The sequence below is a fragment of the Coloeus monedula genome, assembly GCF_965178545.1.
Source record: "Coloeus monedula genome assembly, chromosome: 2".
Classification (NCBI taxonomy): Eukaryota; Metazoa; Chordata; class Aves; order Passeriformes; family Corvidae; genus Coloeus; species Coloeus monedula.
This window is the reverse complement of record NC_138782.1, coordinates 34,261,268-34,287,425: the sequence shown is the minus strand read 5'-3', so window position 1 is coordinate 34,287,425 and position 26,158 is coordinate 34,261,268. Positions and strand designations below refer to the sequence as shown.

At 47.2% G+C, this 26,158-nt stretch overlaps 1 protein-coding gene across 1 annotated transcript in view; it reads right to left on the bottom strand.

Annotated features, from left to right (window-relative positions):
• Positions 1 to 26,158, bottom strand: part of MDGA1 (MAM domain containing glycosylphosphatidylinositol anchor 1) — a gene marked incomplete at both ends in the record, with an annotated part of 139,779 nt that overhangs the window by 68,700 nt on the left and 44,921 nt on the right. The window contains 7 exons of the mRNA XM_082302670.1: positions 2,998 to 3,291; positions 6,612 to 6,941; positions 7,327 to 7,596; positions 12,324 to 12,456; positions 15,257 to 15,453; positions 20,861 to 21,035; positions 23,802 to 23,941. Coding sequence (XP_082158796.1) covers positions 2,998 to 3,291; positions 6,612 to 6,941; positions 7,327 to 7,596; positions 12,324 to 12,456; positions 15,257 to 15,453; positions 20,861 to 21,035; positions 23,802 to 23,941 — 1,539 coding nt within the window. The remainder of the gene's footprint in view (positions 1 to 2,997; positions 3,292 to 6,611; positions 6,942 to 7,326; positions 7,597 to 12,323; positions 12,457 to 15,256; positions 15,454 to 20,860; positions 21,036 to 23,801; positions 23,942 to 26,158) is intronic.

Genomic DNA, 26,158 nt, shown 5'->3' with positions numbered 1-26,158 from the left:
GATCCAAGTGGTAGTTTCTCAGGAATTCTGGCAAGCCCAGTCTCTCGCTCTAACCATTATACAACATTTCTTCATCTTAAACATGGAGCTATAAGGCTGCACGGACTTTCATAAACTTATTAAAATCTTTCAAAGCTCTGCACTACAGACCAAGAAGTCCAGGGAACAGATCATCCATCCTGTCAGAGAGCTGATAGACAATTTCAGCTCATAAGCTAAAAGAAAAGCAATTTTCTCTGCTTTCTAAATACAAAAAGAAAAGCAACTTTTTCTGCTTTCTAATTACAAAAAAAAACCCCTAAAAAGTCCAAACACCTTTATTTTTGACAGCTGACTTGGGTTTTTTTTGTCTTCTTATTCCGTTTCCACTATTGCAGTGCAGTTGGAAAAGTCTATTTCTGGACGAGTTTGTTACAATACACTGCTATATGCGTGAGGATGAAGGGAGAAAACCAAGGGGAAAGGGAAACACAGAAACAGGTTCTGACATCTAATCAGATCTGCTGTATTGATTTTGCAACTTTAGCTTTGGAGCAAATCAGAGAAACAGCCACATTACCATCCAGAATGTGCCGTTCCCCGGAGCGAGGCAGTTCCGGCGGAGCTCCCACTGCCGCACAAACAGGCCGGCCTGCATGCGCACACACGCGCACGGCCCCGTGGATGCGCACCCCTCCGGAGCCGCTCTCCGATGGGATGCGCGGGCTGGGGGAGGTGAGAGAAGCGCTCATCACGGAGGCTGCAGGAGCCGCACGATCCCCATTTCCAACAAGATGAGAATTCCAGAGCAAGCCACCGAACTAATGAGCTGCCCACGCTGGAAAGCTGTGTTTCAATTAACCACAGCAGCCCCTGCCGCACCCACATCCTTCCCGCAGCAAGAACAAGGCAGAGAGGGATAAACACGGACTATTTGTGTTTTTCTGGGTCTATTTTTTTGCACGAAGGGAAAGGGAGGAGGCTGTAAAAGGGACGAGGGCAATTCTTGCCCTACTTTCTTGGTTTGTAGCTTCTTTTTCATATTAATGGAAAGAGCAATGACAGCACTGAAACCAAAGTTGCCCGCTGACACATAGAACAGGCAGTGCCACCATAAAGTCCTTCCACATTTTCCAGGCAGGAGGAGACAGCTCAGGTGTACACACTCAGTACGCACCCAGCTTCAACTAAGGGTACACGGAACTGATTGACAAGGGAAGGGGGCTGTTTGGGTGGGCTGGCACATGGACCATATGACCATTACTTGGGCAAGATCACAATAAAGCATTGCTTGGCCATGGGAAAATCTATAGGAAAAGTACATTCAGTTACTCTTTACACAGAAGTTCATCACATCTTTGCTTTCTTGAGAGTCACATCAAAGTCTCTGCCCCAGACAGCTTCTGACTTGCACCTACCATTTTTCTTGTGTGGGGAGTCATGTCCTTCCCCTTCAGCCCAAGATTCAGGGCTGTGATGCCCCTCCAGACCACGCAGTAAGACTGAATTCATCCCAAGTTCGGCACTGCTACTCCCTCTGCAGGGGCAGCGAGGGTCAAGCGAGGTTCACACAGCTTTCAAAAAGCAACACCAAACCGGGGACGCCAGCAGGTCTGATGGTTCTTCACTCTCAAGGGAAATTTTGAGACATCTCTCATCACCTCTTGATGTGACCAAAAGTTACCTTCCCTGCCATGTCCCTCCTGAAGAGCTCAAACCAAGACGCACATTTACACCCTGCTTAAGGGAAGCTTCTCCACACATACTTACGTGCACAGAAATCTTCACACATTTCCCTATCCTATCCTGTAATCTAATCCTGCCACGCTCCTGAATAGACAGAGATAATTTTAAAAGGGACTCTTCAAATACTCAAAGTGCCTGCAGGATTTCACACACCTCTGTTACTGCTGTGCTCCCAGCAGCTCACATCTGTGAGCAGTGTGTCTGGTTGGTTTCAGCCAGGTTGTCTGCTCCGGTCTCACTTCTCTTACTCCTGGAGAGTGAGCCTGGAAGAAGTATGGCAGCATGTCTAATGAGTGCTGCTGTGCTGTGTATAGAGGGTCGTCAGTCACAGCCCAGAGGCAGCATGCCCAGGTGTAAATTAACCTGTTCCCTGCCTGCCCCACACCTGTCAGGTCCGCGCTGCTCAGAGTACTCTGCAAGCATTCAGCAATCGTACCATACTAATGGGATGAGATCTGCAGGGAGAGCCAAGCTATTTTACCCAGCTGCCTTCCCCCAGTCTGATTTGAAATCTCGTAAGAGAAAGAGCACAGACTCCTGCATGTCAAAACACACCTCAACAGCTGTGGGAGCTAAGCAGGCACTCACTTCTCTGCAGGGAGAAACCAGTGCAGGGAAAGGATGGAGATGTCACCCAATGCAGGATCGCATTTTGTGTTCACCTTCGTGTACAAATGCTGCCTTCAAGTGGGGCTGGGAGAACCACCCACAGCTGAAGTCACCCCACACACTACACCTGCTAAGAATCAGTTTTCTGTTACTCACAGCCTGGTTGCATGAAAACCATTTGGGAGTATACATTCCCTGTTAGGTCTGCCTAGCACTGCTTTTCCAGGCAAAATGATTCAGGCATATCCAGGGGTAACTAAGTTGAAGAAAGGGTTGTGGTGTGGAAATGGCCTAAGTAACATTAATTTGCTACCTTTTGAGTGTTTGACTTCACAAACTACTAACATACCCTGAAGGTATTTTACACACATATAATGAATATAAACACACCTGGTGAAGCTGCACTCATCCCCTGACACAGAAATAGAAACCATTGTACACAAACACACACAACACCTCTCCACTTGCAACACGCTTGCCATATGGTACCCCGCCCTTAGCCTTGTGTAGCCTGACCAATTAAAAATAAACTGTTCAAAGGTCCCCAGACAGAAGAGATGTGTCTTTTCAGCCCAGTAAGAAAGGTCAACCCTGCCTAGTCCCCAGGCTTTTGTGTATAAAAGCATTCAGGCAGGCACTCCAGCACTGTATGGTTGTACTCACACTGCACGTTGAGCTGCACCAGGGCTTCCCGGGGTCTGATGTTAAATCCATTGTACCTGGCTGTCTGACACTTATAGGTCCCACTCATTTCTCGGCTCACGCTCTCCAGATGCAGCTTCCCATCGTATGTCTCCATGGTCATTGTCCCTGAAGGCATGGGGGTTTCCTTATCTACCCGGGACCAGATGATGGGTGGCTTCGGCTTTCCTCGAACCTCGCACTGCAGCTCGGCCCTGGAGCCTTCCCGCACAGTGATGGTGGACTGACCCTTAGGGACACTGATTGTTGGTGGCACTAAAAGGGAGACAAGAAGGGAATCATTTTATACCAGCTTTTCAGCAAGTAACAAACATTCTAGAGATGCTTCTGATTGAGTCACACCAACAACCCTGAACTCTAGAGGTTTCCACTTGACACGCTGCAACCCCTCTACAAACATACTGTCCAGGCAAGTTACCCTACAGGGTCTGGAGCTGCAGGGTACCAAGGAGGATCCCAGTTTTTCCAACAGTGTATCCCACTATCAATGGGAAGTGCCAGTTGTATTGGAGCCAACTCCAGGCTCCCATCCTTCTGTTTGCAAAACGCTATCCAGCTGCAGGGATAGCATCAAGGAACACAAAGCCAAAAGCCTCTTTGATCCATTTCTCAATTTCTGGTCAGTGAATTTCTCAAGGGGAACTGCAGTCTTTTGGCAAAGAAATAGAAGTTGTATCTGCTGAGGTATCTAGTCCCCTCATCCAGGTCAGACCAAAACCAAGACTTAAAGGATTAGTGCTTGTAGATCCCATCTCCAGCCTTCTCAGAGGTCCAAGATTCCTGTTTGTTCTTAAACCACAGCAAGGAGTCAGCTCTGTTAAGTGTCTTTGCTTATTTTACTTCGGTTGCATATTTTACTTTTATTATTTATTTTGCTTTTATTGGTGAATGCACTGTGAATTTCTCACACCAATAAACCATTTGAGTGAGAGATGGGTCCCAGCAACAATCACTCCTGCCTGGCATTCCTTCCAGGTTGGGAAGAGCCCACCCAGCAGAACTGCTGCCAAGCTGAGATTGGAGTTGGAGGCAGAGTAACACTCAAAGAAATATTCAGCAATGAACTGATAAACACAACTTTGCTGATCAACAAAGCTCAAAAGAAACCCAATGAATGCAGGGTACAGAGATGTCAGTAGGAAGAGGTTTGTTGTTCACATCCCCAATTCCTCCAAGAACCCAGGAAGGGGATTTTTGTGCTATACCACATGTAATATGACAATTTATGTGTTAGACTTTAGAGTCAACAGCTCATCTGAGGTAAATATGGCCATGATCTTTTCTGAAAGCTCCTGTTTCAGCCCTTCCTGCTGACAGTGGCAACACTTGGATTGACACTTCCATAACTGCAAGGGCCATGTACTTCATTTCCATTTAAATCCAAATATAGGACTACAGAAGCTGTAACAAGCTGGTCTGGCCAACATTTGCTCGATTCAGCTCCAGCAAAGGAGAGTGTGCTATGGTAATTGTACATATTACAGCCTGCAGCTCGTCGTGAGCAAATTTAGGATGAATCCAGCCTAATCTCCCTCTGCAGTGACCTCCCTATGCAACAGGGAGGCCACATTTTCAATTTGCAGGTCTCCTGTGGGCTGGGGAATCTCATCACGCCCTGTCCTGCACGGTGCGAAGGGACGGCAGCAGTTTCAGTGCTGACGCTGCCGGCAGCCGCTCACCTGGCGAGCAGCAATTTTCTCCACAGGAAAAGTTGTAAATTGCATTTGAAGGGGTTTTTTTAATTAAAGCTTTCTCCTCTGAGCTGCTAGTGGAGGCAGCCACTTTGATGAGCTCAGGCTTTGCTCAGTGGGGAAACATGAAGCCACTGCTACTGTCCTCTTGCTCTGATCCTGTGGTCTGGGGAAAACCTGGTGTTTTATGTAGGAACCACATGTTGGAGGTGGCCCATTGCTGTTTGTGGGGATGCTTCACGTTGGATAGCCATGGCTGCTGCATGCAGGGCTGCTCCAGCAGGGATGGCTGTTTTCATTCCCTGGGACACAAATTGGTCCTGCTGGCCCAGGGTGCCAAAGAGAGGCTTCAAAATGCCCCAGGCTGCCCTCCTTCCCTTCCTCATTGGCAGCATACACACAAGCACATGGGACTCACTCTCCTCCAGACAGGCAACCTGTCACCACAGATACCTCCTTTAAGGCAGCAACTGGCTGGTGCTTGGACCAACACCTGCACTGACAGACACTGCCAAGCCTCTTGGTGGGATCATCCAGGGTCTCCCACCCCTTCACAGCCTCCTACCCTTGCAGTCTGAAACACAATTGCACTCTGCCATCTAGTGATCTTGGGCAAAAAGGATTGCTCCAGGTGGTATCAGCCACGCAAGTTTGGGAGAGCCAGTTTTGCACTAGGATTGGGGAGTTCCCCCAGTTTTATTCCCTGTTGGGTTGGTGTCAGCTGGCACGGAGAGCTCCTACCTTCCATGGCTGCCCACAGAAAGGAAGGACCATTCTTCAGTGTTTAGTGGATCCACTGCACGGTCAGGGCTCAGTCTCCAGGTTGCCAACAAGAACTGGAAGCAATTCTATTGGGAGCAGGCTGGCCCCAGTATTCCTAATGGGAGACAAGGGCTTCCCAAGGCATCAAAAGTAGTTGCAGCACTTTTTTTCTGAGGAGCTGAAGTCAGCATCATCCAGAATCAAGAGTGAGATCAGCCTGACCTGTGGATCCAGCACAACCAGGGACTGAGAAGAAACCTTCTGTGAAGGTGCAGGTCAAAATCTGTGGGCAGCTAACTCCCCTGAGGAGTCTTCCATCAGATTACTAACCCAGTGCTTCTTTGTGCTGTACCCTCATGGTCCTCGAAAGGCTGAACAATGACATGGATATAATGGAGAGCACAGCTGGACCCACCACCTCCCCAGAAACAGAAAGACAGCCCTGAGACTCTATATTTTGGTCCCCAAAGTGACTGACAAATACTGACATATTGGTCCTGCCCTCACCAAGACATGGGGTGAAGCTTTGACCCTGATTTTAAGGGGGGAGGCATTTATAACACTGGGACTCCTACAAAGAGTGCCCAAGAGAGACTGCATTTGCAATCCAGTAAACATTAAATGCCTTCACAGAATTTGCTATGACAGATGACACCAGTACCCTGGACACAACTCTGAAGAAAGGTAAATTCCTCATAAGCAATGCCAAAGAGAAGAAACAGTAGCTTTCTTTCTCTTTTACTCCCCTCTAAGCAAAGAGACACTTGAAATTTGCTGAAATACCACCCCTTCTTCCTTCCTTCACAGCGAGGAGGTTTGTTTGAACAATCACACTGTAAAGCTGTCTCTGTAGCTTTGACAGGAGTGCACTTCGGACTTTTCATAAGGAGAAAACATAAAGGAAGATCTGCTTGGTTACATAGCACATCTGACTGAGAAGTTGTAACTACTACCCATCTCCAGTCTCAGCCAAGTGCTTGCCTGAGGATGTAAGACCTTTCTCCACTGGCGTTCAAGACACGCATGTGAGGTTTTTAAAAAAAGCCAGAGGCATGGGGCTGTGGGGCAGCCAGTGATGCCAAACACTCCTCTGGGCTCCCCACCTTCCAGAGAGAGGCTCACCTGTCTCTGAGGAGATGTTCACCTCCACACTGAGGTCAGGAATGGGTGCTCCCTGGAAAGTAGCCACGCACAGGTAGGTGCCATAGTCACTGAATCTCAGGTCAATAATCTCCAAGCTGCAGGTCACGGGTGGGAGCTCGGGGTCATTGCGGGTGATGAGCAACCGGTCTGAGAACCTGGCTGGTTTCCCATTCTTGTACCAGGAATAGACAACCTTCTCCTGGGGAACAGCATCCACATGGCATGAGAGCTTCAAGTCCTGGCCTAACTGGATGGTCTCACTCTCTTTGATCACATCAGGGGTGATTTGGAACGTGGCATTCTTCATGGCTGAGATGAACAGAAGTGCAAAACTGGTTAGGGATAGCAAAGTATCTTGCAGAGGACAGGAAAACTGTTCTTTGCTCCTCAGGAAGGCAACACTTCCATGCAAAATCTGCCCAAAGACCTCTCCCACTTATGTTCCCACAAAATGTCCCAAGGGACTCACATCTGGCAGTCTGGGATCATCCAGTTCAGGATAAGGCTACAGTCCAGGATGAAGCTGCAAGCAGTGCTTGCACAGCTGGGAGCAGAGAAACTTGCACAGGCACTTCTCCAGAATATTAATTACTACTAAATATCACATTCGCCCTCAGCTGTACAAGAACAGCCAGGAGGAATGCAATTCCCCTGCTCCCTGAAAACACAAGCTCTGAGAAAAATGGCAACTTACAGCGCACCAGCAGGTTCACAATCTTCTTTGCTGGGTTCCCCACATTGTTGATGGCCGTGCAATTGTAGTAGCCTGAGTCCTCCACGCGGATCCTCCAGATGGTGAGGTTGCCTCCTTGCACAAGGCTATTGGGAGGCATTGGGCCAGGAGAGTGGGACCAAAGCACTTCTGGCTGTGGGTCACCACCCATCAGAGAGCACTGCATAGTGATGTTGTCACCAGGGTTGACCACCAGTGTCTCATTGACAGACAGCTTCAGAGCAGGTGGGGCTGGAAAAGCACATAGAGGGACACTTCAGAGCTTGAAAAAGACCCATCCACTTGCCTGTGCACAGATTCATACTTTTTATGACTTGTTCTTGGTGATGGCTGGTTTGAGTAGGGACAGCTGGCAGGATCTATGAATTGATTACAAATATGAGGTGTTTGTGAATCTAAAGCATGATCATTACCATGTCTTTGAGTGAGAACACTCTGCTCTTTTATGGCTAGGAAACAGAGCAGGCAGGACCTCACACCGCCCCAGAAAACACTCCACCAGTGCTTAGGACTGGGGCACAAAGTAGCTATGACATTTTATCAGTGCTCAGTGCAGGTGCTCTATGGCTTAGGATGCAGGTCAGAAGAAAAGCCTGATAAACCCACTCTGCACATATAGGGGTGGCAAACAGGCAACATTTGGCAGTGAAAAACCCAAGGCCTGAAGTTTCTTGACTCCTGATGCAAACAAATGCAGCCAGGCATAACAACAATGGAAGCCTTTGCAGCCTTGATGGAGAGGTGAAGGAAAAAGGATAGGCTCAGAGGAGCCTGCTTGAACCCAACCACTGCTTGTGCTCAAGGACAGCTGGGGCAAAACCACTCCTCTCATTCACAGTTTCCATCCCAAGAAGCAAGCTTAGGGAAGGTCTGTCATTCAAAAAAAGCTATCCTCAGCTATCCCATGATATGCCTCTCTATCTTTCACACCCAACTAGACATCTTTGAGAGGCAAAGGCTTTGCCAAACACATAGTCCTTGCAGCTCGGAGACTGATATGGCAGTCCAGGACTTGTCTGCACCTTAACAGACCATGAACAGCAGCTCTGAACCTGCTCTTAATCTCCTTCACCTCCTCAGGTGTCTAATACACTTTTCTGTACACCTGGGGGCTATCACAATCACAGGGATTCTCTTTCACATTCAGTTGAGCTGAGACTGATTCAAAGTGTCTAGACAATCTCTCCTTTGAATGCCTGGGTACCCATTTTTTGGTTTCATTTTATTTCTGCACCCTTCTCACTACAGCCCCCTCCAGGAACCGATCCAAAATCCTTCCCTTTGTATTCTCTGTTTCATTCCATGAAAAGTCTTTCAAAGCCTCTATGAGCACTATCACTGGCTCTATCCAGGCAGAGCTGAGAAAGTAGCAGTCCCCAGCACAAAAGCACGGAGTATGTTTTAAGTAACAGCCATAATAATGCAAAATAAGACATTGTTCCATATTCATGAAGCCTGATTTAACAGCATCATTATTTCTGCCTCTTCTCTCCCTGGACCCTGTGTTAATGAGCTGTGCTGGATTTGTGTTGGATCTCTGAATTACGGCCCATACAAACAAGGCGAGGAGGACTCTTCTCTCCTCAGCACCAGTGCCATAATTTAGTAGCACAACTACTGCCGTGCTGGGATATTGCTTTGATGAACTGAATATAATGTCCTCCCTGGCCACTGCACATGCTATTTGTGTCAGAGGTGGCCAGCTATGCCTAAGGAAGAAGGTGGCTCTTCTGCTACTTGCACTGGCCATTTTGAGGCCCTTGAATTTTGGAAAAGGCCTCAGCCTGCAGTCAAAGAAACTTTGGCAGGTCTCTTTGCAGGAGTCTTGTAAATAGTGTGCAAGGGAGGGTTAATGCATATTAAATGCCAGAGGAAGGATTTGTACATCCTCACCAAGCTCCAGGCAGTTTCATGAGATACTGTGAAGCCTAGAAACACAATAGCTCAACTCATCGTGGTTGGGCAGGACACATTCCTGTCACTAACTCAGTGTAGCTGACACCAAATAGCTGTTTCTGCCCTCGGACATTGAACTAGTCTCAGGTTCACAGTGCACAGACAAACTGGCAGATGCAGCATCTTGCCTGGGAATCTCCATCCATCCCTGTCAGAGACAGAGAAAGCCTGAGACCAGCCTATGCCCAGAGAGAAGGTGTCAGAGCTGGGGAGTACAAACCAGAGGTCCTGCAGGCTCTGGGTAAGATTTAGGGCTCTTGCAGATTTAGGGCTGGATGTGCACATATCTGAGCCACACTCATCTTGCCCAGCTCTGGGCAAGGCAACATGTTAAAAAGGTGACATGCTGGTCAGCATGCCTGAAGCACTGCATCAGGGCACGCTGTGTGTGCAGGCGTGAAGGAGGCAGGAAAACTGCAAATCTGCCACCTGCACAGCTCCAGGCAGCAAGCTCCCATGACATGCCCCAAAATGGAGCCTTGGCTGTGGCAGCCTGCGTGGGTTACCACTCCCCACTCCCACTCCTGTCAGTAGACAGGGGTTAACGGACTGCAGACATTGTTATGCAGGAGATGATTCTCATTTATTTGTAACCTGTGGCAATTCCTTTTGTTCTTGGCTCAGAAAACCTGCTGGCGGAGTCTGCCGAGCAGCGAGGGGACCATTAAAAACAAAGAATCGCTTTCAATTCCCTTTGAAGTCCAATTTGCTGCAGTAAAACTGCAGGAGAATTAACCAGCTGGGCTGCTTAATTTTGCAGAAATTGAGGAAAGGGGAAAAGTCAGGCTGACCCTGTTGGAGCAGGTGATGGCAGCCTGGTTCTGAGCTGGTTGTGTGGCTCTGTGCACCCAACCTGCTGCTCTGGAGCCAGGCAACAGCAGCAGAACAGAGGAGGAACAGGGACATCTTTTTCCCACTAAGGTTGCAGACAAAGAGCCCATTCCCTGCTGCAAGGCCCAAGCTGCTGAATAGAGCTTGGGAGAAGTCCACCTCCTTACTGGAGACTACGATCTGCCCAAAGGACGCTGAGGAGCCAGCTGAGGAACAGCAAACGAGCTGAGGAGATTACCCTGGCCTGACCTGATCTGACCCACCAATACACCTCAAGGTCTGTAGTGCTTGGAACTATAAATATTTATGAGAGAGAAATTTCCAAGCATTTCAGCACCCTTTGGGCCCTTCTCAGTTGCAAAGGCAAAGGCATCTTGAGCAAAGCTGCTCAGGATTCTGGGCACAGCCAAGCCCAGAGAAGCTGTGAAAGCATAAGTGCAAGGGGAACAGAAAAGACCTAGGCAAAAAATGAGAGAATTAAAAAAAATCATTTAAATATTTCCTCATCTGTGCACAATGCTACCTACAGGGCAAGTAACCCATATAATATTTCATGTTAAATATAGTCATGCTATTTAACACGAACCCTGCTCACACTGCAATGCCAGTTTCATTTTCACTGCCAACTTTTAATACAATTTGCTAAGAACACATTTTCCATGGCCCCTTTGAACTTGTAGGGGCAGGCTCCACTGTAACTAGGTATAAATATGCATCTATAATTAAAAAAACAGGGAAAAAAAACCACCCCTAGACAGATGTGCTTAAGAAGCTGGTGTAAATTAAACCATATTGCTGACTTCTCACCGGGTACAACCTGAAAATACATTTTCCCCATTCACTTAGCAAAGGGGCTGGATTGAAATGAAGAGTAGTTTCCTTGTGCTTGGGCTGGCAGGGGGAGTGGACATGAAGAGAAATTTGATTTTCCAACTCTTCAAAGGTAAAGGCACAGAGGGAAGAAGAGCTGTATAATATCCCTTTCTTCATCATGAACAGAAGATAAGTTTTTAAAGGGAATATTTCAACATTTGCTACACTCTCATCCTGAGAGAAATTCAGCTAATAGGGTGAGTCGTTCAAGACATGTTCAGAGATCTTACTACAAAGAGAATACTTTTTTCTGACATTAGCTATAATTCACTTTCTTAAGCTCATTATTTTGCTTCTTCCTACATAAAATAAGGCAACTATTGTTCAGCACCTTGGAACTCAAGTCAGATCAATAAACATAATTTAAACAGTTTCAACAGTATCCCGTCAACAGTTAACAACATCAAAAAAAGTTCTGTTTCCGCTGCACAAAGATGACACAAGGGATGCAAACTGCTTTGTGTTACATTAGAGAGGTGAATAATTCAAACAACTACAATGCCTTTCTCTCTGATCATGGAATACCCCAGGGCTGGAAGCAATTTCCTGACATTTACTTATTATTTGCAAATATTCAACACACATGGGGGCTTTGCAGGTGAGGATTTTTTATTGTGTGGTTTTGGTTTAGGTTTTTTTTAATGGACAGGTTGCAATCAAGTCCTTGCCAGTATTTGATACATGACACTCAGTTATCATTCACTTATTGCAAATCAAGCAAGCAGCACCAAACTGAATATGCTCACAACAGGAAGTGCTCTCAGGCACTGCCAGTATTAATATGAGTGTAAAATTTATTTATTGGGAAGGCACTGGAGAAGTATGCCTTCAACAAACACCAGCACCAGAGGAGCCCACTGCCTGGGAGGTGCTTAGAGCACAGCCTGGAAAATCAGGCTGGAGTCACACAAGGATGAATTATTTGTAGGAACTGCTGCAGCACTGCCCTGCTCTAGACTGTATCAAATCTATTTTTAAAGTCACTTAGAATTATAAATAAATAAAACAGAGTATGAATTAGAAGCTACATAGTGCCTCAACACCTACACATAGTCTGTTTTAATGATCTCATGGCAGTCCTGGCCAAGGCAGTGGCTATACGCAGTGCTACAAGAAACTAGAGCAGCCCTGGCCACAAGACTTCCGTGTGAAGGATCTGTAGTCCCAGCAGCCATGTAAATGAGGTTGAGGTGCTGCAGGCCCTGGGCAGAGCGCTGTGTTATCCTCCTGGAGGAGTAATGGCTGTTGAGCAGGTGAAGGGTCAGAGTGCTGCAGGGACCCTTCATGTCCCCTCTCACCTGTGGTGTTTGTGAGCTGGAAGGTGATGGATTTGTCAGGGATACTGCAGACATTGCGGACAGACACCTGGCATGTGTAGCTGGCATAATCCTGAGGTCGAAGGTTCTTCAGCTTCAGGACTTTGGTTTCACCCTGGGATTTGGGGAAAATCGGGGCGAAAAAAGACACAGGTGTACAAAGCAAAGATCATCATTCCAAGTCCATATCCTATCCCAAAGTTTACAGATTACCAGCAGCTCCCACGAAAATTTCAGGGAACTGTGCAGATTTCAAGTCCCCCCAGCTCTGTATAAAGGAGACACAAAATGTTTGCAATGGTCTTTTCACCTCTGGGGTTTCTCAAAACACCCAGCAACTGACTGACACAACCTGAAAGCACTGCCAAACAGGTCTGGGCGTAATTTCTCATCAACTACTGCCAGAAACATCTTGTAGAACATGACAAATCTTAACCAGCCCAGAAGAGACCCTGAGATCTAACTCTGAGATGTCGGTAGGAACCCAAGGGAAGTCACTCGGGACTCAACATTGCCAAACCAAAGCAAATCAGAGCAGATTGGGGCATTAATACTGGCCTAAATATGACAAGTTCACAGTTATGCTGTAGAAATCTGTAGTACAGGAGGAAAAAAAATTCAGAGAAATACTCAGAGAACTTCCAAAACTTTCTGATCCCTCTTGTCCAGATTCTATCCAGATAAATTCTAATCTCATTTATGCTGATGTAAATCCAGAGTGACTGCAGAGAATTTGATAGACTTTCCTCATTCTAAGGTAACAAATAACATCACTGCCTGCACTCCATTAGTTACTGGCTTGTTATAGAAACAGAATCAAGTTGTTACATTAACGATAGACATGTTCTGTAGATTTTTATTTATGGAATGCAGCAAGCTCTGAGCTGCATCCTATGGTTTGCACACTCTGCAACCCATATGTCTTCCACTGATGGCTTGTTGCTGTTGTTCTCCTTGTGTTTGTCTGAATTTCTTTTGGAGAAACCATTCCATAGCTGCCTGCAAGTGTGAGGAGGTGTCAGCATGGCAAATCCTCCTGATGACAACCTCAAAAGACTGGACAATGAGCTCAGGAATGATAATATGCAGAGAACAAGGATGTGAAGTGAGTGAATTAGAAAGTCCTGCCCCTGATAATTGTTGCTATGCCACACAAATTATGGCATTTACAATATGCTTGTCATCTACTTACTTACAGGGTCACATGTATCCTGTGTATTGATTAGTAAATTTGGGTATATGTGTATAAACCTTCAGTGCAAATAAGTTTTTAAAAGCTTGAACAGTGAAGTCTTCACCTCATTTTTAATGTAAAAGCTTATTCAAACCTGACACTGATAAAGGTTCATCTCTAAGACAACACTGCAAACTCCAGCGATGGGTACTTTGTTAAACATTCCAGAAAGATTTTCCCCTTCCAACAGTGTTGCAGAGGTGTGCTTTTGTTAACTTCAACTCTCACCAACTCAAACTTACAGGCTTATGCTGCTGTTGAGGACTGCAAGGGCATGCCTGTCTGAGCACAGCAGTCCCAACACCCTCTTTCAGAGCTGGGAATGACCCATCATATTGGGAGCATTGCCTGACAGGAGCTGCAGCATGCTGGGTCATTTAAACATTAATGCTGCAACATGGTAAATTTTTGCCAGATGCCTTATTTAGCTAGAGAAAATATCCCAAGTCCTAAGACATCCTCTCTTTAAGCAATGTCTCCTGTTAATTACACTGAGCCTAGTGAAAACTGGAAGAACCCATGGTGGCTTTCTCTAAGGCCAGGGATGTCCTAGTTGGGAGCCACATAGCACACAGACAAAGCTGTCTTCAGGGCCAAACAGCAGCGCTGACCTCCAGCGTTTCTGCAAATCTGCCACTAACCTGCAGCTCTCTCCTCCCTCCTCATCCCCCTGAACATTTCCATTTGGATGCCCATTTCCATGACCTACAGAGGCAGCGTGTTTCAATAAAACATGAACATGACTACATTAACTTAAAGGTGGCCTGGGGCATTGCTCAGAAATCAAATCCAGCCAGAATGTGCTCTGGGCCCAGCTTTGGGAATGCAGGAATGTGCTTGGGATAAAACAGGTGCCCTGGGGAGCTGCCCCTTCAGCCCTCCCTTCCCACCCATCGCTGCCATGTGTTCCCTAGCAGCCTTGCTGGAAGTACTGGGGCTGATTAGCATCTAAAGGACATTCAGATCCTGAGCTCAGCTTAGGGTAACATGCCCAGAGTGCCCTGGCAAAAGAAAAGTTCCCTTCCATCTCCCATTGCATTGGCAGGCTAATTACTGTGAAGAAAGTAGTGTGTAGAGGGGAAATCTGGTTGTGCAGGGCAAGTCCAACACAGGCAAGCAGAAGAAGGAGAAATTATGTGGACACCTTGTCACAGGACAACAGTCACAAAGTGCCCAGGCAGTTGGGCTCCCCATTACTTGTGGCCATTAAGAAAAGCTCGTGGATCCCACAGCAATACCTGCCATTTGCTCACACTGCTGCTAAACAGGAAGGCCTTCGCTGATATACAGAGCCTGGGCGCTCAATTAAGAAAAAAAATTAGTGATGGAAGATAGAGGAAATCCAGTCTTGGGATTGTTTGCTTGGATTTTAGTCTCAGCCATCCAACAGCTGCATAACCTCATTAGGGGAGCAGTGTCACTGCTCTCAGGGACAGTGACAAAAAGGGAAAGGTCCTCCTAGGCTGTCACACTCCCTCCTACTGCTCAACTCCTCTTGTACCCTGTGAATTTGCATGCAGAAGGAAGGTCTACTGGCCCTTCTGGAGACAGTGCTCCTTGCAGCGACCTGCACCCTCTCCCCAGCATCATAATCCATGCAGGGAAGGAAACACCATCCACTACAGTGCTCTGCATCAGCAAGACACTCAACACAAGTTGGCAGAGGTTTGCTTATTTTCACCTGTGTGTAAAGGGGTTCATAGATGTCCACACCATTGTCCTGACTGTGAGAAAGTGTCTCTGCTCCCCGTTTCCAGATGAAGCGAGCTGGTGGGTTGGAGTTGACCGTGCAGCGGAGGAAGACGGTCTTCTCCTGGTAGAAGCTGCCACGTACGTCACTGATGGTCTGGTGAACGGTGAGAACAGGCTCATCTAGATCTGGAAGGGAGGTAAGGAGGGTCGCAGCCATTGTTAGCAAAGCTTGGTCTGCATGTACAGCCTGCAGAGCAGATGATGCTCCAGGTACCACTGAGGAGAGGGAAAGATCCCACACGTTTGGCTGATGACAACTGCTGATTTAAGAGTTGATCTGAGGGCAGGTAATACAACCAGTATCTAAAGGGAACAGACAGGAGAAGCCAGAATTCTCCCGCTCACCACATAAACCTTCAGAGAATAGGAAGCAGTCTCTGGTTTGCAGATCCCTATGCAGTCCCCAAAAAGACACCTGCCTGCCATGTGTCTCAGAGCAGTGGGGTGCCTCACATTCCTCAATGGCACCCCCCCCTACAGAAGATCACTACTCTCTACTTCAGTGAGAGTTCAGAAGGATCCCAGGAAGCTCTGTTCCATCATAATTTCTCCATTTTCTGGTTCCCAAATCCCTCCTGAAATCATGGGGCTAAGCTCATCGCTGTCAGATGTCCATACAAACGACATGACAAACCTTCAAGACAAAGAATGAAAGTAAGAAATCAGGACAAGATCAAGGAGCTGAGTTGGAAAGTCATCTAGACAGAGCAAATCTCTTGGGGAGTCATGGGAAGATGAGTTGCAAAACACTGTAATAGGTATGTATAATTTCTCTCTTTTCCTATTAAATATCCTCTGTGTGTTTTCTTCAAAGTCTGTATTGACTGTCCTTCTTCAGCAACTTCTACTCACTGCAGCTCCATTACCCCTCCCTAAACTGATTAGATTTTTTTGTTTTCTCCCTTTACAAAAGATGCTCCTTTCAATTCCCTTATTGTACCTGCACCAGACATGCAGCCACCATGACTGAATCAATGACTACACTTGCAAGGACAGAAGCAATAGCCCTGCAGGGAGAGGATTTTCTCCATCCACACAGAGCATACTGCCCCTCTACAGTTGCCCACCTGCTAAAAAGGGATGATTTTCTCAGAAGTTGCAGCAGGTATCAATTTTCAACATCACCGTAGCATGGGGGAAACCTCAGAGGCAGTGGATCTTTCTCCTCACAGAACCACTTTGAGACTGAGGTTAAATGTAAAGATCCCTTTTGACAAGTGTTGGGGTTTTGGGAGTTCCCCTTCTCTTTTCTTTCTCCTCTTGAGGAATTTTTCCTATATATTTTGCTGGGGCAACAAATTGCTGGGTGCTTGGGAGAAATAAAAGATCTGGCCACAGCGGGAGGGGTCCAACGGGCTACTCTCTTTCACCTGGGTGTGTGGACGGTTGTTCTCAGAGTTAGGACAGAGAGAGAGGCTGCCATCCTGGTGGAGGGAATTTGTCAGCACTGCAGGCTTCTGCTTTTCAGCTGCCCTCCTTCTACCGTGAGTGGAGCTTGCTCACTGGAGCGGCTGCTGCACCGGGACCCTAACAGCCCACCTTACTAAAAGAGGAATCTTTTCACCATCTGCTTGGGTGCCTCAGGGAGAAGCCCTGGGACCCAAGCCAGCCTTTCCCTGCCCCGCAGGGAGCCGAGCTGCAGCTGCCCTGTCCCCACCATTGCTTCGAGCCTTCGCTACATCGTAGCCCCACACGCCCCGCCTGCGGAGACCTCCCGGGGTTCCCGCTGCAGCTCTGGAGTTTGATCCATCTCATCTGCCATCCAGGATTTGTGCTTGTCCCTGCCGTTCCAGTGTGCCATTCCAGCCTGCTGTTCCCGAGGGTCCGGCCGGACACCGGGATCGGCTGCCCAGGGGTTTGTGAAGCCTTTGTCCCATCCCTTCCCGGGATCCCAGGCCGCCAGTGCCGCGTGCTCCCCGAGCTCGCTCCGGAGCGCCCCCTGCAGCCGCGGGGGAACCATCGCACCTGCCCTGCTCACCGGGAGCCGCCAGCGCCCCTGCCGGCTGCGAGCGGAACTGCACCCGAGGGGAAAGGGCCCGACAGCCGAGAAGGCTGGGACTGGGTTTGTGATTGTTTGCTGTTACTGCCATAGTTGTTGTTGTTTTGTTTGACTGGTTATATACATATACATATATATATATATAATAGTAAAGAACTGTTATTCCTATTTACCATATCTTTGCCTAAAAGCCTCTTGATTTCAAAATCGTAGAATTTGGCAGGAAGGGGGTTGAGTTTTTCATTTCAAGGGAGGCTCCTGCCTTCCTTGGCAGACAGCTGTCTTTCAAACCAAGACAACAAGAATTGGCCCTCTAAAACCGAAATCAGTCCCTGTGTCTTTACGTATGTCTTATAAGGCACCTTTAGAGCTCAAGTTAAAGGATTCTGTATTTTCAGGAACGTTATGACCTCATCTTCAGCTGCGGGGAAACGGAGGTACTTGTACCAAGTATCCTCTTGTGCTGCCAGCATGGCCCTCTGCACACGCCAACGTGCTCATCACCTCCTGCCCTCCCATGCCACCTAGTTTTCACAATATTTTCTTTTACAGATTTCTAAGTTTGGAGATCTGACTTCCAGTAAGGAAGAGGGAAGCAGGGATGAGTTTCTGCTAACATGTCATCCAAACAACATATGCTCTCTGCTGAATCACAAGTGTCAACTTGTGGATTTGCCTCTTTTAATGAGTCGTATGCTTGGCAGACAGCAATTGTAATGGGACCTGAAATTTGTCTGCTTGACCATACCTCAGAGATATGAGTAGAGCCATTAGTGGAATAATGACAAGACACAAAAAATATCCCAGGAAAAAAACTCCACCAACCAAAAAACACTCACAGCTGAAGAAAAACATGCAGATGGAAAAAAAGGGCTTCTCTCCATACAGTGCTGTCTTCATGTGGCCATAGGGTGACTGAACATCAAATTCTTTTGGACCAGGATGCTGAGCATAGCCTCTCCTCTTTTCCTCTTTCTTTGTCCTTAACCCTCCTTTATGTGTTCAAATTTCACATGAGTGACTCTGTAGCTACCATCCTTCTGAGACTCTGTTTCTCAGCAGGTAAAACACTTCCCTTACTAACCAAAGAAGAAGCTCACCATCCCAGTCTTCTGGCTCCCAACTACTCCCCACACAGAAAATAACAACTTCTTTTTGGTTGCTAAAACTTTCCTCCTTTGAATCCTTCAGCCTTCTTTTGTAGCAGTCAGCTCTAGGTCTAGCCCTCCTGAGAAAAGCTAAAATAAGACCTACGACAATATGTATGTCCTTGATGTACAAGTAATGCCACTGATGTCAGTGAGCTGCTCAAATGATAAATTTGGCCCAAGGCTGCCCATGGAGATGATCACGGGGGATGTTTCACGCACAATAAAAGCTTGTAACCATTCATTGTTTTCTTTTCTTTACTTTCTTTTTCTCCCACATGGAAATACTCCGAACAGCAGCTGCCTCTCTGCCAGTATCTAACCAATACTTTAAAGCCTCACTGATGCCCACTTGGGGCAAAGGAATATCATGCTACCTGGGTTAGTGTTTCCAGTTTAATATCCTCTTGGCACCAACGATGTTCTCTGCACAACCTCGCTGTTGAATAGCAAAAGTATGACTGAGAACTAGCAGCAGCTGTCAAGGACATCAAGGTACACATGAGGGTGATTACTTACCTCTAACTACAAAATGGGATGCAGGAAAAGAACGGATTTGTTTTCAAATTCTGGTTCATTCAGCTGAAGGTTGCCTGGGTGAGCGTTCAACAAAAACTGTGGCTTTTCCCATGTGTTCCCTTGTACCTACTGCAAATACTAGCAGAAAATAGTCTCTCCTCCCCAAAAACCAAGTGAGCAGAACAGAGGTGCAGTACCAAGTCCATCTGCAGAGTAGATGTTAGTATGAGAATGCCCTTGGCCACCCCATTAGCCCCATAGTTCTACAGGTCAGAGCTGCATGAGGGACCACAGGACACTACATCACTCTAGCTCCAGCCTGCACCATGGGAGCACCCTCAGGGCATGAGGAGATTCATGGCACATTCCTGTTCCTAGACACACAGGCCCTGGCAAGGTGTCACACTGAGGCTTGACAAAAGCAAGTATCCTTTGCAATGGAGAGTTATCATATGCCTCCACTGCATGTAGGAGAAGAAACAGGCAGAGAAGCCAAGCAGATCTAGGGTGGGTGTCAGAACGTCTCTAAACAAAGTGATGCAATGCCAATGAACAAAACACTCATCCTATCCACAGTGGCTGCTGTTGAAGCAATCCATTTCCACAGCCTAGGTAGGAAGGTGCCCACACTACACTACTCCAATAAAGGGTAGGGCAAGGAAGGAACAGAGATGGGAGCTACTCCCAGCCATACAATATGACTGTGGATCGTAAACCTGCCAAAAGCTAAGGATGCCCAAGTCTGTGGCACATTTTATGAGAGTCGCACCACAGCTGGGCTGGACAGCAGGACAAAAAGGAAGCAGTTAGGCAGCAGTTGCTGTCAGCAAGAAGGTCTGCCCAGACTCCAGGCATGTACTGGGGTTTTGAAGCCTGGAGGTTGTTCCCCTGACAGATAACCACAGTGCCCCTCAGCTCAGAAGGAAGGACCTTTTTGCTAGAGGGAATGTAAGAACAGCTCATGACAGGTTAAGGGACAGATTCAGCTGCTTTATCATACCTTATAACTTTTTAGCATCAGCCTCTTGCCTTCTCAGATAATATGAGTGAGGAGAGGTATTTTGTTAGTTGGCCTGGAGAAAATTGGAATAGTGGATAGTCAAGGACAATATAATGGTAATCTTCTCCAAGAGAGCAAATCTCTTCACAAGTTGCCTAGATATTAAATCTTGGATTTCTCCCATAGGGGACTTATGGCATAAGTTTAATTTCCCTCCCTTTTGACCACAGCAGCCCGAGAATAAACATTAAATCCAAGAAAAAAACATTAAGAGAAACCCTCAAAACTTGAAGCCCAAGGTGGAAAGCCACTAGCACCATGTCCAGGACTCAAGAAGGACGGGCACTATGACCAACCAGGGAAATGTTGAGTCACCTTCACGTTCACCCTATCACAGCTCAGCCTCCTCAGCTGCATTCCAGAATTTTTGGCTCTGTTTCCGCCATGCTACAGAAGTAGCAATGCTGGGAGCAGGACACAGGTTTCAGGAATGCCCCCAGCATCTGGGACACTACCAACTTCAAGAAATATTGCTTGCTTCAAGCACTGTCAGCTTCAAAATGAAGACAAAGAAAGCAGAAGCCACCCACAATGCTACATCCCAGACAAGTGCTAGGGAACCCTGTCAGTGACAGACACCACAGCACCTAGCTAAGAATGACTCACAAGGACAGCACAGCTATGCTTATCAGGGATGGATCTAATCTCCTAGGCAAAAAAGACCACTGGGGAGACCACAGCAGTCCCTCTGCTCCTGAGTCAGGTGCACGCGGTCCTAGGGCAATGCAGCTCCCTGCTGGCCCCGCAGCAAGGCAGAGACATGCAGTAGAACTGTGGGAAGGTCTGGGTTGCCGCTAAACGACTTACACTGCACATCTACTCGAATGGACTTGATGGCAGGGACCCCAACCCCATTTTCTGCTTTACAGTAATAGCGGCCCCCCTGCAGCCTTTGGATCTTCTCAATCCGAAGGGTCTCGTTAAGCACTGACGTCTCTTGGAATTTGTCCGACGCGCTGCCAGCAGTTTTGGTCCATCTCACCTGCCGGAGAAGAACGTGAGAAATGAAATCAGGGACACAAAATAGAGATCCCAAGATTCAGCAGAGCTCCCTTTGTTGCTCTTCCCCCTCCTCCCTAGCTACTTCCATAGAGGTCCTACAGCACCACTAGACTTCGCAAAGCTCAACTACTGATCTCAGTATGTCTCAGCAGGCCAGGTGCTGATTCTGGTCCATCACCAATCCCCATGTCCAAGAGTCCAGGAAAACCCCTCACTTCACGCAGACACACACTGCATGTTTACCACTCCTGCTCTGATTCTGTAAACCTAGCAGCTTGCTCAGTTTTACTCCACTATCTGCACAGCACAGGACTTTCAGCACTCAGCCTTGAGACCCCATGTGGCTGGTAGGCCATGATGCTACAGCAGACATCAGCTCACAGCTACAGAGCTTTTACTGCAGTCCACACTCATCTTTTTCTGGACAGCAAGGCTATTTCTGCTTTTTGCTTTTCCATGAGTGAAAAAATGCAGTTGCTATCTGACTCTTGCCCCTTTCCCACTGGGAACCCCTGTATATTTTATTTTTGTAAGTCATCCTTTTGCAGTACACAAGCTTTTCCTCTGTTTCTAAAGATACAGAAAAAGAAAATAAAAAAATCCCTTCAGATTTCAAGCCATCTTGTCATCTCTTTGTCCTTATGTTACATGTCTTAAGGTCCTGGCTTGCAGGGGCAACGGAGCTGCATGATATTTCATGGTGAATGGTGGCAAGAAGGCAGCAATCCCAAAGACTGGAAGGTTACTCTTATATCTGCAATGAGGTACAGCCCTTGCAGTGGCAGTACAAGCTTCCCCCTTGTTTTGTGCACTCCAGACAATGGAAGAGAGAGACAACTTTTCTCAGCCCATTGGTTTTCTCTGTCTGCAACCTCCCTTCTAAAGGCTGCTGACCACCAGCCTCCTACTCTGGTGACAATCTAGATTTTGGGACTGAGATCAACCAGCATAAAAAAAGAGACTTTCATTCAGCATTGGCCATAGATAAGATGAACCAAATACCTTGACCACTCTGCCAGACTTTGCCTAAAGCTCACTGCCTTCACCTGATTGGTACTGATGCTCTAGAAGGAGCAGGGGTGCCTACATCTCATTCCCAGAGCACCAGGCTGAGCAGATTCTCAGAGCTATTGACCATGGATTTATTCAGCCTTTGTAGGCTTTTGAAATCGTCTGAGGGCCCCAAGATTCTTGGAGTCTCCTGTTTTGAAGGACACTTCAGCCAGCTCTTTAATCTTTTCAATCACAATCTCATTTTAGTATTTTGGCCACATTTTCATGCTTTAATGACTGGCTGATAGAAAGAGAAAGAGAAGATTAAACAAAGGTTAGGATAAGAGCTTAGCTGGGGAAGAAATCTATCCATTAGGAGGGAGGGCAGAAATAGGATGCATGGCACATTTTATATGCGCAGGTTCCAGTCTCCCTGGTCATTCCTGGTTCCAGGCTCTGATGTCCCCCGTGGAGATCTGGGCAATGACAAGCCAGAGTGCTGCCCACTAGCCCGCTGTCTGCAACAGGCTCTGCTCCAGAAATCTCTCTAGCTACTCAGGCTCAAATCCCTACAACCTGCCAGGACCTTTCCACACATTCAACAACCTTAGGCCACTGCTACCAAATTCCCCATTTCTGATGCACACAGGTATCATTTGTCCATCACTGTCACAAGCCTAGGCTGGTTGTTTTTGCTGACTTGGCTCAGGTAATTTTCTTTTTATTGTTTCCAGGATATTCTTTTGATGGAAAAACCATTTCAAAGCTTTGCCTTTGTCATCACCTCTTTGCCAAGTAGCTCCTCACAAGCAAGTCCACAGAGACACTAACTGGCATAAGCAGATTCATGGCTTCTCTCCACAAAGACCTTCGGCAAGATTGAGGAAGGGGACCAAGACACATATTATATGTGGCTCCCTTGAGTGTATTCTGGCACATCCAGCCTTGCAGTGTGCACCAGCTGCTGTTCCTACCACGCTCTGTCTCAGAGCTGGCAGACCTATGCTCTGGTCCAGTACCTCTACGGACACATTCACTCTAACACTGAACTGCCCAGCTTGAGTATCTGAAGGGTGCTGAGGTGGCTGCACGGGCTTGAAGCTCTGCAAGCCTCTGGGCACCCCAAGTAAGGACTGCAACCATTAGCCAAGCTCAGCTTTGTATCTCCCCACTGGACTGTGTCTTTGACTGCAGCATGGATGTGTCCAGTGCTGCAAGTCTGAATCTGCCTCTGCTCAGTGGCCACAAAGCAATGACCAGCAGGCTCCGCACGGGGCTCAGTGATGGGCGCTACCAACAACTTCCCAAACTCCCCTGAGCAGTGTGCCCTTGGCTGTACATCCAGAGAAGCTTGAGAGACTGATGGACCATGAAGGACCAACTCTAAAGGCAAGCACATGTGGGAAGCCTTTTCTAGGCTGTTTCTACTTTGTACTAAGAGGGTTAAAGATTTGAGGGTGCATTGTATAATGATTTCTGTTTGGACTTTCAGTTTTTGGAGGGACTTCACATACTGAAGACAAGTAAAAGGTCTTTGTAAGCTTCTGCAAAGCTTTGTGGACTGTTTTCCATGAAAGTGAGCTTAAATGCTTCACAGCTTAACAAGCTAAGTGCTTGCAAAATGGGGCATCCCCGCCTGAGTCCAACATGTAGGAGAAAGCTGGACACCCCACTGCCCACAGTTCTCCACTATGTGGAGACTACAAACAAGTGCTGTGGGGAGCAGGGGTGACTGGCAAGACCGAAGGCTTACCTGTGGCCGGGGGTGTCCTGTGACCAGACACTGCAGGACCAGCGTGTCCCCCTCCCGAATTGTGTAAACGCGTTCACTGATGTTGTCTTCCTTCACCACGCACGCTTGCCCAGCATGGATGATTTGGGCCTGAGCAGGAGCTGTGGAGAGGAAAGAAGAGGTAAAGAGGGAAAGGACCAGTACTCCATCTCCTTATGCCCACTGCCCAGGGTGGCTTCTCCCACCTCTTAAGCTACAGAGAGGAAGAGCCAGGCAGTTCTGGCAATGCGTCACGGAGGTCTTAGGGGATATATTATTACGCAATTTTCCCCATTTCCTGGCTGACTGATATCAACTACTATTTTAAAACCTTTGGTCCTGTTGGGATGAGCAGCTCTAGATACTGAAAAGTAGAATATGGAGGTTTTTTGGGGTGGACCCTCCTGCACAGGTTGAGGACTAAAAATTTCCTGCTGTCGTCTCCCCTAGAGAGGAGTATGTGCAAGCAGCTATAGCAGGGACTTGGTCAAATCACAACTGCTCTATGGCTGTCTAAAATAAGCCTGATTACTATGATTTACCTTGCAGGGGACTGGGATAACTACTGAGCGGAGCCAGAAAGGGCCCTGAAGCTCTGTACAGCTATTAGCACACATCCCTAGAACAGGCATAGCACACACTGCAGGAAAAACAAGTCTTTCCCATATTAAATAGCAGCCTGTCTCAGCCCTGAGCCAGAGGAAACAGCCTCTGCAGGACCAGAGGACCCCATAATCTGTAGGGATTCTCCACCTACAGCTGCAAATGGAGACCAATTACTGCCAGTTCAGCCAGGAAAATGGGTGAAAAAGTACATAGAAAGAAAGTTCTCAAAACAAAGTTATAAAATGCCACACCACCAAACAGCACCTATATCCCACTGCAGCCCTGATGACAAGCAGGAAGAGACAAGCTCTAGTAGAACAGGATTTTATAAAGAAAAATGCCTCAGCTCTGAAGTTCTGTGCAAACAGCCTTTGGCTCCCTACTCCAAAGCGTTTGTGTGATCAGAGAAGTGGCTGAGGTGCATTGAAGGTGACTGTGCAGCCCAACAGGACACCTGAGCCTGTTTGAGGGGGAAACTCCAGTTGCACTTCAAGAAACAGAGAAACCCACAAACGTGTCTAAGAGTTGGTGTCTCGCTGACAGTCCCGTGGGATACTTAACCAGCTTCCTAGGATGCTTTCAGGTGACTCTGGCTCTAGCTCCCATTAGTGGAATATAACAAAAATGAACAAACCAGTGAGGAAATGATCAAAGGCTTTAAAGCAATGAGACTTAGAGAGCCTTCCTAGGCAAGAATAAATTTTGCACAACCTGTTAAAGCTGAACCAAGCATCCACTTTTTCCTCAAGTTTAGTTGAGCTTCAAGGACTACCTTTTAAAAAATTATTTTCATTCTTTTGGCATGACCAAAATGCTGTAGACCAAATCACCCAGGCAAGAGAAGTGCTTGGATTTTATCTGGTTTAATCCACCAGAAGTACAGACGGTTGGACAGGCTGGGCTCGGTCAGTGGAGAAGATCTGCCTTTGAGATCAGCCTTTATGTACTTGTGTCACCACAATGCACTGGCCAAGCAGTAGGGACATGGGAGTGGACACAGGGCTCTGCTCTTGCTGCTGGGGCTTTACAGCCTGCCATGGCCACCCAACACCCAGGCAGCAGCACTGCACATACAGCAAGCTACTCTCTCATTTTCCATCTCGTCTGTCTTTCCAGCATGGTGGCACTTCGTTAAAATCATTATTACTGTCCAAACTGTTGACAAACAGAAGCAACATGTCTATTTGAATAATATGATGGCACAAACATGGACAAATTCCCCAGCCTCTCCTGTCTTCCCCTTCTGCAGGCCTCTCAAGATTCCTGCCATTGCTTGGGCATCATGGAATGCCAAAACTGACTGTTAAGACTTCATTGATACAACTGAGCACATGAGTGACCTTCCCCTGCCTGGATGGCAGAGAGTCTTGTCGAACCCAGGAGAAAGCACAAACCTGTATATATGCTTACACACATCTGTGTGTTTGTACACACATACATGTATGGACTAAATACATTAATTAAAATAATGATTTATCAGGAAAAGACATCACGAATGCTTGTCAAGCCAACAGTTGCAGAGGAGGAATTCAGAAGTCTACATAACCTTTGCTAATATACCTTAATCCAAATGACAGCCTCTTGTGCTGTTTCAGCCCTCAGATCAGTTTCCTGCAGATCTGCCATGACACCTTTAGCCCCACGTATACTGCAGAGCACCGCTTACAGGGCTGAGACACAGGCTGTGATGCTTATCCATCTCTGCTGACTAAAAGAGAAACTCTGCCCCTTTC